We start from the raw sequence: 16286 nt of genomic DNA, 5'->3' as shown, positions 1-16286 counted from the left end.
GTTGAGGAGCCGAGTATGCTCTCAGACAGTGAGGATGCAGTGGACAGCAGACAGTGGACACAGCATCACCTCGCAGCCGCAGACATCCGCGTGCCTCCCACCATGGCCCTCACTCCACCTCAAGGAGAGTTTGAGAGCGACTGCATGGATGTTAATGTCCGAGGCCCAGGTTGGTAGTGTGATAATCCATGTTTTGAGATCAGAGCTTCAATTTACACATTTTGTATGTCTTAATACTTTCTCGTAGGGATGCATGATAATATTGTCATGTCATCGGTATTGGCAGATATTGACTTTAAAATGAAATATCGGGCCACATGCTGATTACTGATTTACTGATAAGGTGAATATGTATAAAACATCATAAATGAAAATTACATACATTGAAAAGCATTGTATTTTCACAATAAGAGTATGCCTAACATGATTTCACCACAGAAACGACATGATGAGCACTAAAATGAGATGTTATATATCAGTATATCCAGTATCTGCAAAAAAAACAGTCTCCTGCATCCCTACTTTCTTATATTTCATGCCTGTTTTCATCTCCCACCAGATGGTTTTACACCTCTGATGCTGGCATCATTCTGCGGAGGTGGTTTAGAGCCTGAGGTAACAGAGGAGGAGGAGAATGAGGAGTGTTCAGCCAACATCATCTCTGACCTAATCTACCAGGGAGCATCCCTTGCTGCCCAAACAGACCGTACCGGTGAGACAGCACTCCATCTGGCTGCCCGCTACGCCCGTGCTGACGCTGCTAAGAGGCTGCTGGATGCCGGTGCAGATGCCAACGCTCAGGATAACACAGGACGTTCACCGCTACATGCTGCAGTGGCTGCAGATGCACAGGGTGTCTTCCAGGTAAACCAACATTATTATACACTGTTTATGAACCTAGTCAGTGGTAGAAATGCCTCTAACTTATTTTAGCACGTATTATATAAATTCTAATGTTGAAGCCAATCTTTTTCATCCTCCCAGATACTGATCCGAAATCGCGCTACAGATCTTGACTCCCGTATGTATGATGGCTCCACTGCACTGATCTTGGCAGCACGGCTGGCAGTAGAGGGCATGGTAGAGGAACTTATCACTTGTCATGCTGATGTCAATGCAGTTGATGAATTGGGTAAGTGTTAACTTAGATGAGTGACCTGTTTTGTGATAACATTCACAGAAACCACAGATGTGTAATCTCATTGGTTGTTATATCTTTTAGGTAAATCTGCCTTGCACTGGGCTGCTGCTGTTAACAACGTAGACGCTACAATTGCCCTGCTGAAGAACGGTGCAAACAAAGATATGCAAGATCTCAAGGTATGACATACACGGTTTCTACCACACTTTTGCATTAGCGTGGCCAAAATAGGGTTCCCATGGTCATGGAAAACCTGGAAAAGTCATGGAATTTTACAGTAACATTTTCCAGTCCTGGAAAAGTAAAGAATTTAGTAAAAAACTATTTAAAGTTTTGGAAAAGTCATGGAATTTTGTTGTGTCATGAAATTGCTACTGAAAAATCTTCCATGGATAAACTTCTATATTGACGTAATGTAGCTCTAATATGCATCAATGTGTGATGTTTTGTTAACCATCATGCAGGTTTCTCTATATTCTGCCCACCCTCTGTCTCTACCTTTGCGTATACCAGCTACCTGAAATTATGTTTGAATACAGTTTTATTTTGATATTTTTGAAAAACTGCATGGCAAGTGGGAAAAGGAAAAAAAATACTATGGGTCCTTGAAAAGTCATGGAAAAGTTTTGAAATTTGATACATGAAGATTTGTGGGAACCCTGTAAATAGAGATATATGTGTGTCTAACACAGCTTCTGTTTTCTTCACAGGAGGAGACCCCTCTGTTCCTTGCAGCCCGTGAGGGCAGCTGTGAGGCTGTGAAGGTGCTGCTGGCTCACTTTGCAAACAGAGAGATCACAGACCACATGGACAGGCTGCCGAGAGACATTGCTCAGGAGCGCATGCACCACGACATTGTGCAGCTCCTTGATGAATACAACACAGTGAGGAGTCCCCAGGGGCATGGAGGGGCTGGACACCACCTAACTGGGGGGCACACTCTGTCTCCTCTCATGTGCCCTCCAAGCGCCTTCCTGCCGAGTCTGAAGACCACACCGCAGGGCAAGAAGAACCGTCGGCCTGGGGCCAAGGGTTCTGGCTTGGGAGGCCAACATGCTACCAGTCTGAAGGAGTCGGTCAAGGCGCGTAATAAGAAGCTGACCTTGGACATGCAGAGTGCCTTACTGGAGAGCTCAGTTACCTTGTCCCCGGTCGATTCACTGGACTCACCCCACGGGGGAGCCAGCAATGCTGGCTACATCACCAACCCCACTTCCCCTGTGGCCATGCAGTCACCAGGGCTCTTCCACTCCTCCATGTCTGTCCCAAACACCCCGATGGTACATAGTAGCATGTTAGAGGGAGGTGGCCCCTTCGCTGTGTCTCTAGCCCAACTCAATGACCTGGGTGCTGGAGGAATGTCCTTGCAGGGACGTGTGTCCATGGCGTCAGATGTCAACCATGGCTATGTGCTGAGTTCAGGCCAAATGGGGCTCAACATGGGCATGGTCAGTCCTGTCAGTGTGCCCTTTGACTGGCACAACCGGATGCCCTCCGCCCAGTGTGGTCAGCAGGTGGTGAATCTTGTGCAGAGCAGCCAGGCAAGCATGCACCCCCAGAGCCCCGCCATGCAGCAGCAGAACATGCTGATGCACCAACAGCAGATGTACCGTAACGCCATGCTGCAGCCCACACCTGTTACCTCCACGCCCACGATCAGCCCAGTAAAGCTGCCCTCCATTGCTGAGCAGCAGCAACAACAACAACAACAGCAGCAACAGCAACTCATCAACCACAGCATTGCCAACCAGCAGACCATGGCCCGCATGAGCACCTCCACCCCACCGACACCCCAGACCTCCCAGCCCCCGCCATCCTTCTTCCAGCAGCAGCAGATGCCTCAGCAACCTTCTCAGCCGCAGCCTCCTGCTCAGCCTCCGCAGGCAGCCACGCCCGCAGCTCAGCCCGCTCAGGCTCTTCCCTCCCAGCCGAGTGGCAGCACTGCGGGAACAGAGGATTACCCAACCCCTCCCTCTCAGCACAGCTACTCATCCGCACTAGATGCCACGCCCAAGCATTACCTCCATTTGCCCAGTGAGCACCCCTACCTGACCCCCTCTCCAGAGTCTCCCGAGCCCTGGTCCAGCCCCTCTCCTCACTGCGTCTCTGATTGGTCAGATTCCACACCCAGCCCGGCAGTTGCTGGCCCTGCCCAGACCCAAGTTACTCAAATCCCAGAGGCCAATGGCAAGATGCAGGTGTTTGCGTGAAGATCTCATGGCCCCTGCTTGAAAAGGGACCTGGGGTAAAAGAATTTGTGGACTGGCTCTCTGGCCCGTCTGTTTATATGTGTCAGCCTGTTTCCAAGATTTTCATTGGATTTGGATTGACTATGATTATCACGAGGACCGTCTGCTAGTGATGTTTGCAGAGAAAAAAAAAAGTAAAGGGAAATGTGTGTTGTCTGGAAAAACAGCAGACAATTTAATGAAGTAATTCTGTCACAGATGGACTTGTTTTTTATTATAAAAAAAAGTATATGAAGAAAACCAAGTCTTTCATTTCAAAGACTTAGGGGTGTTCTCCTGGAAACTAACAAACATTTAAAAAGTAGATAAGAGAAAAAAGAAAAATGTTGAAGGGAATTCATTTATTTTTATTTATTGTTTTTATGTCTCTGAATTGCTTTTTTCATAGGTGTTTCACCCTCTTTCTGTCCTAGCTTCTCATATAATGTGCAACCCCCTCCTATTTTATATGGACCGCCTACATTTCTATTTAGTCAGCATGGCGAGCAATGATAAACAAATATAATTCATCATTCAGACCAGTTAACCGACAGAAAGAGGAACTTTCACCTCTCTTGACTGATATTTATTTAGGCCAACAATGAGAAACTGGTTCTAGCAGATATATATTAAGAGTTGCTCGGCAGTAGTGATTTATTCTGATTTGATTGAATTGTGGTTATTGATTACTTTCCATGTGAGTATTATGAATAAGAATGTAGATGAGTGTCTCTGAAGCACTTCAAGTGACCAGCCTCAAAGGGCAAGTGTAGGTCTAATCCAACATTGAACTGCAATGGGTATTTATAATATATGGTTGGCATTTAATCCATGGAAAATTTCCGTATGGACTTTCAAAATAAAATCAGTAGAGCTATCATTATGGGATAATGCTCCCATTTCAAGTGCTGTTCCTCACTGAATATACAAGACTCTTACCTCCAGTTCTACTGTCAGTTTTTGGAGCTGGAGCAGTGACAGTAAGTTTTGGCATTAAAGATAAATTTTGCATTGATAAAGGAAACATTGGCACAAAAAATAAAACACGGGCATTAAAATGTATTTTATTTTAATAATTTTTGCATTTTGATATATTTTCTTCATGTCACTCTTGAAGGAGTGAGAATTCAGAATGCAAAAAATACAATTAATCATTTTAATGACTTTGTATTATTTTTCAGTGCCTTTTCTTTTACTGTCAAAAATGTATTTTTTTTTGCCAGTTTTAATTACTGATAAAAATAACTTATTGTCACTACTCTACCTCCATATCAGCTGATAACTGTTTTGCCTTTAAAATCAGCCTCTCACTGCCCTTTTTAGTTTGTTTTATTTTGTTTTTATTTGTTCCATTTGTTTTATACTCTGTATATTTGTGAAAACCATGGATACCTTTTTTAACATCACTTGGGATGTACTAAGCTATGCTTATCAGCTGCTATTTTATATCACTCTTTTCTGCAAACATTCCTCAGTTTTGCCTGTCTTGTTGCTGCGCCTTCCAGCAGCATCCAACAGAGTCGAACCATGCGGCAGACAGGCAGAAGTTTAAGTTGTTGAGCTAACATCATGTGGACTGAATGAAAACATTCCTGGACGATCCGTGGCAGTTGAGGTTGCCGCTCTCGCCTTGTCTGTGGCGGTGTCTGTTATGGAGTGGTGGTCAGTATGAGGGTGTAGCTGCTGGGCTGTGACTGCTTTTGCCCTGTCACTCCTCAGGGAGGTGTTTTATGGCATGCAGCGGGATAGTTCCCCTGCATCTACAGTGGCTCCCAGTCCAGGGGCAGAGGAGATGCATCTTAAGATGATTGTTAGAAGAGACTGAAGGAAAGAACACTACTATGTAGTGCTGCACCCTTAAACCTTTTACAGAGTCCTGAAATGATGCTCCCAGACATCCAGCTAACACCTTCTGTAATGTCTGACCAACTCTTTACCCCCACATGACCTGAGTGTTTGGGATGGAGGACATCCTCGCCTTAATGTACTGTGGACATTTCAGCGTAAAGTCAATGGGTAATAGTAGAATTTTGAGAACGTAACCATTGCATTTTCACCATGAACAGAAATTAGTAGGCCGCCACTCCTAGCTACTTCTTTTGTGGTGACCTAACACTGCCCCTAGTTGTGCCATAGTTTTTCATGCATTGTTTTATCCTGTTCACTATAGACTCAGCTACTGTCAGACCTGGGAAACATGTTCACAGTCCAGTTCACATTTTACTTACAAAAATTGTTTTGTTTTTTTATTTTTTTTTATATATATATAACTGGTCTTTTGATTTCCCTACCAGGTCGCACTAAGTGTTTTGTACATTTCAACCTCTCAACTTCTGTTTGTAAATATGTTTGTTCTGGGTAGATCTTTGTTTGAGAAGTCTTATGTTTCTGAAATGATTGTTATGTACTAAAAAGGACAAAAATAAAAATGTACTTCATTTAGCATTATTTGAAGCCGAGGCTGTGACTGATATTTTTATTGGTCTTGTGTTATTAGAACAGTCATAGATATTTTCTATCATTATTAATTTCTATACTTGTTTAAAAGTAGTTCAAAATCATTGTACATAAAACCTTTCCACGGTTTTTCTTTCTACAGTCAAAAAGTTGTAAAGTTACTTATAATAAAAACTGTAGGGAACTACATTTTTGTGTCCTGGTTTTTTAGTGATTGTTTCATATTTTAAAGGAATTAATTCAGGTCTTAATAATCATAACCAGAAAATGCAGTCACCTGAGTTAAATTATTCAACAGTTTTGTATTCTAAAATGTTACCTTTTCTGTCCAGTACAACAGCCCACAGTAAATGCAATCTTTGGGACTCATGTTTTTTAATACATTTTTAAATATTAAATCAGAGATTTTGGTGTTGGGCTGTAATATATTCTTAGTCGGATATTATTTTGCACACCAACACAAGCTACAGCCCAAAGTAGTCTGCCTCTCTGTAAGTGGCCTTGGTTCACTTTTCTTGGCTTTGTTAAGTTAAGCCTAGGTAGGACTGCATTTGACTGTGGTTTTAGGGTGGCTGTGCAAGGCTATTTTAGATAAATTGTAATAAAGTAATATTTTGAATTTCTCTCACTAGGATAGTATCTGTTAACTTTCTTCTGCCCTTCTCAGCAGCTGCAGTCTGCACATTTCATTATTTTCATTAATTCAATAACATATTTGGTGTACTTTGCTATCACGTCTCTGTCCTTATTTAATGTCTCTGTCCTTGTGTCAGAGTTTGTGCCTTTGATACTAATTGTCAACATTATTTTGGGTTAGTAAAGTATTTCGTGGCGTGTAACTCCCAAGGTGACGTTGTTGATTCTCCTATTTCTACTACACTGGCCCCCCCCTCCCTTCGCCACACTTATTCTTTACATTTTTTAGAGTCACTGTATTGTATTGACAACATCCTAAGGATCATGCCATATTCATTGCTGCTCAGAAGCAAACTTCTGTCTCATACTGTTGGATAATATACCTACAAAAAAACCCAAACTGAGTGCATTTAGCTACCACAGTCAGTCAATATCTCTTTAAGAATAAAATTTAGAGTGTGTGCGACCTTTATTTTGTCCCAGCCTTCCTCTGCAGCACGCGCAGCATCCCGAGAGTAGCATTGAACACACTGTCATGTTTGAAGATCATCTTATAGAAGGTGTCCAGAGGCAGTCGACCAGTTGGATCTGCATGCTTCAGCGCAGTCAGGGGCATGTAGAGTCGGTTGGTCTGGTGGCGCAGAGGAGGATCCTTAGCTGTGATCACTTTCACTGTTTGCTGAAGAACAAAAATAAATAAATATTTGAATTCTGACAGAGGATGCCTCATTATGCATTTCCACTGGACAAACACATTATTTTAATGACCGTTAAAACTCAAATGAAAACATTGTCATCACTTGCCTCAGCCACTTCCTCTGGTGTCTGGCCTAATGAGGCAAAAACTTTTTTAGAGTACGGCAGGTAAACTTCACGGAAGATTTTTGCAGTCTCCTCGTCTGTCCCTGATAGATCCATTTTCTCAGCATCCTCATACAGCTTCCTTTCAAACTCTGTCACCACAGGGCCGGGTTCCACCAGAGTCGTCCTTGTGCCAGAGATATAAAAAAGATACGTGTTGCATTACAGAAAACAACTCTGAAAAGCTGTACTCTTACTGATACCTCCAGCTTAAGTTGTTAAAGCTGACTTTTGGAACATGTAATCACTTGATGTTAAACTTCATTGCCTGCACAGCCAGACTTTCACAAAATCCTTCCACGGCAAATTTGGAGGCTGAGTAGACGTCATTGAACAGCAGCCCTGTGTGGATAAGGACACCTGTTGGCAACCTATTAACTCTTGAACTGTCATCTTCTGTAAATCACTGCCACAAACAAACGCACCCTGTATTCCCATGACGCTGCTCATCACCACAATATGGCCACTCTGCCTTCGCTTCATGTCAGGCAGCAGCTCTTTCACCAGCCGTGCCAGGCCAAAGAAGTTGGTGTCAAAGAGCTCCTTCATGGCGTCAATACTTTGGCACTCCAGTGGTCCAATCATGCCGACGCCTGCATTGTTTACTGTAAGAGCAGAGTATCCTGTGATGGATATTATATACTTGTGAAAGAGACTTTAAAGGAGCAGTATTGGATTTGGTGGCATCTAGTGGTGAGGCATGCAGACTGCAACCAGCTAAAACTTCTACTGTGTGTCAAGTGTGAGTTGCTGGTCAGGATTTCTTCAGCATTCATTGTTCAAGTTTTTATTAGGAGCTGGATTATCTGCATAGGTCTCCTCCTCTTCAAAACAACCGCACCAGGTGATTTAAACCGATAAAAGCACTGAATAAAGCATATCAGCAGTTTAGTTTAATGACACTGTTCGGCTTGTCGCAGACACAACGCTAGTCTAGCATCTACTAATGTGTTCACCTTTTTCATCTGATAACTTAGGATCCTGACATTGAAGTGGTGAGCTGAATTGTCTGAGGGGGTCTCTTCCATCCCCAAAACAAATGGTCCCTTCGATTGAAACCAGTACACTAAATAAAGCAGTTTCCCGAAAAAATATCTGTGTTTTTTCGATGCTTGTTTGGCTTGTTGCAGTGGGACTGCCAACTTTGGTGGCCAAAACAAATGCAAATGGCCCTAGAGTCAGTGCAAAATGGCACTGCAGCATGGTAGACTCTACGTGAACATATTCTAAGGTATCAAAAAGCAATTGTCATTTTTAGGTTATTATAAAGTAAATAAAACAAATCCTACACACAGGACCTTTACATCCCCTTAAAAAATATCCATGAAAATGTGAATGAGAGGATACAGACCAAGAATATCCACCCGTCTGTCCGGCAGGCTGTTGACACACTCTTTGATGGAGGCTTCACAGCAGGCATCTAACTGTTTGATTTCCAGTGTTTTGTTTAAGGAGTCACCCGCTGCTTTCTCCAAGGGCCCCCGTTTCCCAAGATCCCTCATTGTGGCAACAACTGCCTCAGATAAACAGTGAACACAGCGGCTGTGAGTAGCAGTAGTTATTTCCATCATCTCTGTTATTTTGGCTGTGGAGGGTGAAAGACTGACCTTTAAATCTTCTGAGCTCATCCTTGGCCAGCCGTGCAGCCACAGCCAAGCCAATTCCAGAGGAGCACCCGGTCACCAGCACCCTGCTAGTTCCCATGGCTCTTTGATCTCTGACCTCAAAGCTCAGGAGGATCCCGACTGCTCAGACAGCAACACTGCAAAACAGGGGAATTTAATTAAAAGAAATCACGCCCAGTATCATGTCATCATCGTCACCGATCTGTACAATAAACATGTTACTTTTTGACTGTTGTGATTTATCCAATGTTCCTTATATTTTATCTAAAAATCTCCAGAAATGTGCATGAAGACAGATGTGAGAGTGATTTTAAAAAGCACAGTAACAACAATAGTCCAGTGAATAAAAAAAACAGCACGTGTGCTAAAAATGCAAGCAATCTTGCAAAAAGCTAGATGGGATTGCATGAGTTTTGTTCAAAGATTGTATTGGCTTTAATCTGGTTTATGCATCTTGGAATTTTTAGCTGTTTTACAACAGCAAGCTTAGTGCTTTGACCACAGTGGCCCTTCATTCACACTTGAACCCTGTAAGACGTCTAATTGCAGGGAGTACGTCTGAGAAGTGTCACGAGATGCATGACATAATAATAAATAATGACAATTTTAAAAACCCAGTGTGGGATGTATTGAATGATGCTTCAGTTTATAGGTTTGCAGGTTTTAGTCTTTGGGTATTAACGCTGGAAAAAAAGTTGTTTCATTATAAAGAATCAGACGTAAAAAGCACACCATCTACAGAATATTGGATGCAGTAAAAAAAAAAAGAAAAGAAAAAGTAAATGCATTCAAAATGTATTTATTTATGGAAATTATTCCACATATGGTGAGCAAAGTTTATTTACTTACATTGTACATTTTGTAATTGCAATATTCCCTCTAAAATTCACACAAGTAGAGTCATACCTTAAGATGATGATGCTTAATATAGTAGTAAGTATATCAAAATAGTGGTGAAGAACAGTACTTTACTAATGTATTGTACTTAGTTACTTCTCAGCAGATGTACATAAATGACAGTGATATACAGTAAGGTCACTAGAGGCTGTATGTATTGCAGACACTGTTAGGTTCCTACAGGACGAGGTTACAAAGTTCAGAGGTCTGCATGTAGGTGGTGTTGTAGTCGACCAACCTGCAGAGAGAGCAGCGCGTCCTCCACAGCGGCAGATACGTGAAATAACAAACCAGCGGGGCGATAAGATAACGTTACTGCAATATTCAGAGCGCAGGGGAGACGACCGAGTCACAGCGGGACAGGCGACTACATAATCCCAATGATTACCTAACCGGGTCACGCAGGCCGACTCAGTATATGGGAATTGTAGTTCCTCCTGTGACAACGACTCATTTGACAAGTGTAGTACATCACACGCACCACATAGCAAAGGGCTGTGCGCAATGTTGTTGGGCCACTCACTGTAGCGTGTCATGTTAGGGTTAAACTTTAATCTAGATCTATAGCAACCTTCCTCATGTCCGTGCATGCCTCAGGATGAGGTCATGAATAATAATTATAATAAAACTAGTGATATGTTTTATAAAAAATGTTTTAAAATTGTAATACTAGATTCTAAATTCTATACATTTTTTGATAATGAATTAATTTAAAACGATTTAATTAATGCTTAAGTTATTAATGAAACTACTACTACTACTACTACTACTAATGTATATATTTATATATATTTGATTTTTTTAATCTATTTTTTTCCTTATTTAGACGGGAGGAGGGGGGGCTTGAGAGCAAGCTCTCATTTGCAAGGAAGCCCTGTAGCAACTGTAATTTACTAACACACAGTTTTGAATTGCGTTTTTACTTTTGTCACAGTCATGACTAGTGTATCCCGTTTTAGGCTGTACGCACCATGGTCTGTGGACTGAAATTTGTTTTTGCAGTTCCTCACTTTGACCACAAGATGGCATAAATTATAGATAATTTCAATTTAAGACATTTGATAAAGTCAGTTTTCAGTTCTAATACACTAATATATAAAATTAACCTTTTTGTTTCTAATCGTCGAATAGAGTAGAAATGAGCTACTCACATATATTATTATTTTAATTAGCTAATTAATTAATTAATTAATTAATTTTAATTGTATTTAATTTTATTTATTTATTATTTTTGGTGTATTACTTAGTGTGATTGATAATGTTTGATAATCTGTGGATTGGCCTACTGACTAATGTAAGTTACTGATGCAGTTCCTCACTGGGAAAATAAACACTCACAGTTAGTTCCACCTGGCTTCGACACGGACACAATATCATGCTGATATGTCCGGTAAATACTGTCAAAATAAAACAACAAAAATCACAGTAAGTGGCCAAACGTGTGTAGTTTTCCCTGTGCGAGGGATGTTTAGTCTCGTTTAGCTCAAACGTTCTTTCAGCAGCTTAAACAGCTTTTGCAAAGGTTGTATTTTGCTTCTTAGCAAACAAGCTTATCTATTTAAAAGATGAGTTTTATTTTATTACTTTAATTACTTTTTTATCACTAAGAGCTGTGCTCTGCTGCTGTGCAGGTTTGTGACACCATCCACGTCAACAAAATCGCTTTTAAGGATTAGCCTGTCAGTGCTGTCAGTGATTACACTGACAGCACTGATTTCATTATGCAGCAAAATATGCAACATTGCAATCACCTGCAGCTATCTAACCCTCTGATGCAGCTTCATATTGGCTGGATGTTGTTACTGTGAACTTTGGCAAGACTTAACGGAAACTGTGATGTAATTCACATATCTGCAGTATGTATATTTATATCAGCACGTTATAAAAACTTAATTTGCATAACAAAACGGATGAAAATGTGTGTCCTGTGACACCTGAGAGGTAGCATGCGTGAGAGCAGGGCTGCAGCCTCAGGGTTTACAATGTCTTCCTATATGTTTTGTCAAGAAAAGAGGAAAATCCTTTAACTACATGTTGTTGTTCTCAGGTTTCATAGCCCCCTATTCAGTGTTTATTTACCAAAAGAAAAAAAATGCGATAACAAGCTCTTGTATGGAACTTTTTAAACTTTTTTTCTTTCTGTTGTAGGTTATAAAATACAGTTTTTATGTTAATGCACTGTTTATTGCGCAGTAGTATTTGCATAGAAATTAATTTGAAACAATAACTGTAACATTAGATGGCTGATATCTTGAAGTTTTTTATGCATGTCAAATCTGTTTCCTGCCATCATTATGTACTAAAACTAAATAAAAAAACATAAAATGAGTTTGTTTTAAGTATAACTGTTTGTACTATTATGCTAGCAACTGTGTAAAATATAAAAGTTATCTTGAAAAGGAAATTCAACAAATGTAACTCTTTCCTCAGCGAAAGGAGGTTTGCAAATCCTACAATGTCACCATTAAAAAATATAAAAAATAATACTTAAATTTAAAAAAAAGGGACCACGAGGCATTCATGTTAATCTGCCCTTTTTCTAAACATCTGACTTATGTTTTTTTGTTGCACCATCCAAAGTATCTAATCTTGATTTAGGGTATAGAATACAAAAATAAAAAGATAATAAATTATTTCAAAAGTGTTTTCTTATTTTGCAGTTTTAATGGTTTTTATTATCATTATTATTATGATTTATATATTTTTTAAATTACTTTTTAAAATATCTTCTTTCAGTTATGGTGATCATTGAAATAGATTTTATGCTCAGGATTATATTTTAAATGATACATTTACTATGACATCTTTCAACTGAAAAGAAACCAACACAATTGAGTAACAAAGTGTACTATAATTCTTAAGAAATTCTTCATTGTAGTCTGATTGTGCACCAAAACTTATCTATTGTAGGGTGCAGGACATTGTTGAATGCATCAACAAACTCCAGGGACTTGGTGTTCTACATGTACAAAACAGGCATCATGTGATCTGTGCTAACAAAAGGTAGGCCTACAACGTGAGAAATTCCCTTGTGACATGAGTCTTGCATAGTTTGTCAATCACCTCTGCCTGAAACACTCGTGTGTTTCTGTCTGTGTATACCAGAGCCAGCAGGGCGGTTACTGAGGGTGGTCGGTACAATGCGGCGGTAAATAATATCTCATGGGAACTAGGCGTTTCACTTACCTTATTGTTCATGAGTAAAAACGTGAGCCATCGCCTCACATGATGTTCTGTAACAATTTGTACCATCTGATGTGACTCTGTATGATTCTGTTAAATATCCTGTTAACTGATTATTTGATTTTTTTAAATGTGTAAATCTTATTTTTTATTCACTTTTTCTGACCAGGGCGAGAATTAAGGTCACATTAAATTATACTTGCAAGTGACAAAAGTAAAACAAAGGTGGTATTTGGAGTATTTTGCTCATTGACAAGTCTTGCTTAAAGCTGAGATAGACAGAAATCTGGAAAAGGCCAAAAAAAGGGCAGCATTTAAAAATACTGTGCTCTTCCAGCTCTCTCCTCTCTGTTCTAAACCCCTTTCAGTGTTTGGAGATAGCCAAAAACACACTCCCTTGACAGTTTCAAGGGAGTGTGTGATTGGCATCTTGACTGCAGGAATGTCAATCAGAGCTTTTGTGAACTGAATGTTCAGTTTACAACCATAAGCCATCTCCAGTGTTTTTGGTAGTACACTCAACCAGCACCACAACACCAGCTCAGGACATCCAAATCCAACGTCTTCATCTGCAAAATCACAAAATACCAGCCTCTCAAACAGCTGCTGCAAAAACTGGTTTGCACGACTCAAGACTGAAACTGTCAATATTGTCTCTGGAAGTTCATCTGAATGCTTGTCATCTTTGCCAGGGTCTTGACGTGACAGCAGTGACTTGCCACACTGGTTAGGTAGGTTGATTGTCGTGGGAAAATAGAAGTACTCACCAACACAGACTTTAACATATTAGCTAGTAAAATGTAAGAGAAATTACTCCTTTGTGTGAATAAAAAAGTCTTAGACCTTTAACTTTAATCTCTAAAAATAGGAGCAGAAAAGTTAAGTTTATTTTTTTTGTTCAGTGCAAACACTTCTCAATTTTCTTTATCTATTAGAGGTATTAAAGACACTGCAAATTATGTAAATGACACATACAGCCAAACGTGACTCTTGTTTCTTTCATAATTCTTCTCAGTTTTTTGTTTCTGCTTTGGGTTCCCATTGGTCATGACACTCCGTTGTCTGGTTTGTGTTATGGTTTCAGGGAGTGGCCTGTCTTCCTTTCATAACCAGAGTTGGAATAAATAGTTTCTCTGCACCAGACTACAAAGATCCAATTTCCGAAAGCACAGCACCCAACACTCTGCCAAAATGTGAGTACAATTTTACTGTCCAGATTGTTTTAGAAGGAAATCACTGAATAGAAATTTCTTGATGTATAAACTAATCTTAAATTATGTGTGATTTTTTTTACTGGATAAACAAAAATGGTTCAAGTCATAAATACTCTATAATTTTGTATTTCAGGACTTATCTTTCAGGGCTTGTTGGCTTTCTGCTGCTGCTTACAGCTGAGGCCAAAGTTGGGTAAGAAACCTGAAGTGAATCCCCTTTTTTCTGCAGATTTTACTTTTTCTTTGAAAAGTAAATGTTTTTATATTGAAGTGCGGGTCATTAGAAAACTGGCAGCACTGTTACCTCCACAAGCCAAATTTGGAAAACTGCTAATCAGCTCATTAAGTGGATGTTTGGATATATCAGTGATAGGAAAATATTAACAACTTTTACCCAGGTCCTGGCACACAAAATTACTGTGCCTATCTGTGCCTTTTTAATATTTTACTTTCTATTTACACAGAAACTCGTCTCAGATAGAGTTCTGCAGTGAGACCAAACAGTGCCTGCTGTTTGATCGGGTTTGTGACGCTGATGGCTATGAGGTGAGTGTGTCTGAGCAAGAGAGAAACCTTTTCACATTTAAGGTGCAATAAATGTTAAAAAAAGCCCACTCCCACTGTTCATGTCCCTTAGGTCCGCAAATATGGCTCTGTGAAATGGGTTTCAACTGACGAGATGTCCTTCTTCATGGAGATTGCAGCAATGAGAGCATTCAGACGACTGTTTAACTACATCGATGGTGCCAACAAGGATGGTGCGTTATTCATGTATGTTTTATTTATTGAGAAAGCTAGTCTGATTGAGCTTAAGACATATCTTTCAAGAGAAACACAGAAAATCAGAACAGCACGACATTAACATGCACAGTAAGTGCTGAAACTTATCAGAAAATGTAGCATTCAAGAAGCATGAGTATAATGTTTTAAACTCATTCAGTTAGCATGAAACATAGTATTTAAAAAACATTTTTCTCCAGCCTTTGTTGGAATACACGGAGCAGCTAAAATAAAATGACCCATAATTACTGTATTTAGTTTTGAGCAAAGAACAGAAATGGTTTGGCAGTTTTATAGGATGTTCAAGGCAGAACATTTTGATGTTATGGTGTGTTTTTCCTATTCTTGACAAAAGAGAAAAAAACTGCAGTATTTTCCTACTGATTACCTTTTAGGGAAGAAAATTGAAATGACAGCTCCTGTCATTATAAAAATGATTGAGGACAAATACTTTTGGCAAAGGAGTACCTACACAATGAGTTTCTTGCTGCCAGCTGAACATCAGGCAAATCCCCCCAAACCCACTGATGATAAGGTAAGCCTCTTTAACCAAACATGGCAGAGAAATGACATTTCAATTTGTGCAAATCATGTTTGAATTAATTCTGTAACGACAAACCTTCAGCACTTAATGAAACTTTGCCGTTTTGCAGGTGTACTTCCAGAAGATGCCTGATATGAAAGTGTATTCACTGAGCTATGGAGGATGGATGACGAACTTATCTGACAAAAACAAAGCCAGCACTCTGTCTGCTCTCCTTGACGCAGTGGGTGCAAAGTACAAAAAAGGCTTTCACTATGCTGTCGGATATAACAGGTAAACAAATCACTCTCATTTTCCCACATCTAAAAGAAAAACTTTTAATAAAAACAGAGTATTTGTTGATGATTTTATATTCTGCTATATACTACTGTATGCTTTTGTTTTTTTCAGCCCGATGAAGATATTTAACAGGCACAATGAGGTGTGGTATGTTGTTGAGGATGACCCAGTGTGTGCCGGCAGTGATGAAGATTTTTCTCCTGTCTCTTGAATGTTATGAACCCGGTGTGGCGACAGCTTACAACAGACAGTGTGTATGAGGAGATGACGTAAGGGGACAGTACTTCAAATCATAATGTGTCGTAAAAATAACCTTCCAGCAAGAGCACAGATTTTAAAAATGCAGATGAATTCAAATGAATTGCCATGTACAACTTTTGACTATGGCTTTATATAAGTTTATACTCTGTTTTATTCAATAAAGTTACTTTTTAGCAGCAA

At 39.9% G+C, this 16286-nt stretch overlaps 3 protein-coding genes across 3 annotated transcripts in view; 2 read left to right on the top strand and 1 right to left on the bottom strand.

Annotated features, from left to right (window-relative positions):
• The window catches only part of notch3 (notch receptor 3), a 31563-nt gene extending 25746 nt beyond the window's left edge, over positions 1-5817 (top strand). Inside the window, exons 28-32 of the mRNA XM_042504782.1 lie at positions 1-169; positions 560-864; positions 985-1132; positions 1223-1320; positions 1852-5817. Of these exons, the coding sequence (XP_042360716.1) occupies positions 1-169; positions 560-864; positions 985-1132; positions 1223-1320; positions 1852-3351 (2220 nt within the window). The 3' untranslated portion in view covers positions 3352-5817. The remainder of the gene's footprint in view (positions 170-559; positions 865-984; positions 1133-1222; positions 1321-1851) is intronic.
• On the bottom strand, positions 4328-10115 carry LOC121956540 (retinol dehydrogenase 8). The gene is made up of 7 exons (XM_042504811.1): positions 10084-10115; positions 8931-9085; positions 8675-8836; positions 7749-7928; positions 7572-7665; positions 7267-7450; positions 4328-7141 (listed from the first exon to the last, which is right to left on the bottom strand). Exons 2-7 carry the CDS (start codon positions 9025-9027, stop codon positions 6932-6934), a joined length of 927 nt encoding a protein of 308 aa, XP_042360745.1. The 5' UTR covers positions 9028-9085; positions 10084-10115; the 3' UTR covers positions 4328-6931.
• Positions 10116-14129: 4014 nt separating this feature from the next.
• On the top strand, positions 14130-16286 carry soul5 (heme-binding protein soul5). Its single transcript, XM_042504813.1, has 7 exons — positions 14130-14221; positions 14376-14435; positions 14707-14788; positions 14880-15000; positions 15418-15557; positions 15676-15839; positions 15957-16286. Coding segments are annotated over exons 1-7 (669 nt in total). The 5' UTR covers positions 14130-14219; the 3' UTR covers positions 16057-16286.

The sequence above is a fragment of the Plectropomus leopardus genome, chromosome 17 (genome assembly GCF_008729295.1).
Source record: "Plectropomus leopardus isolate mb chromosome 17, YSFRI_Pleo_2.0, whole genome shotgun sequence".
Lineage (NCBI taxonomy): Eukaryota > Metazoa > Chordata > Actinopteri > Perciformes > Serranidae > Plectropomus > Plectropomus leopardus.
This window is presented reverse-complemented; position numbering and strand designations above follow the sequence as displayed.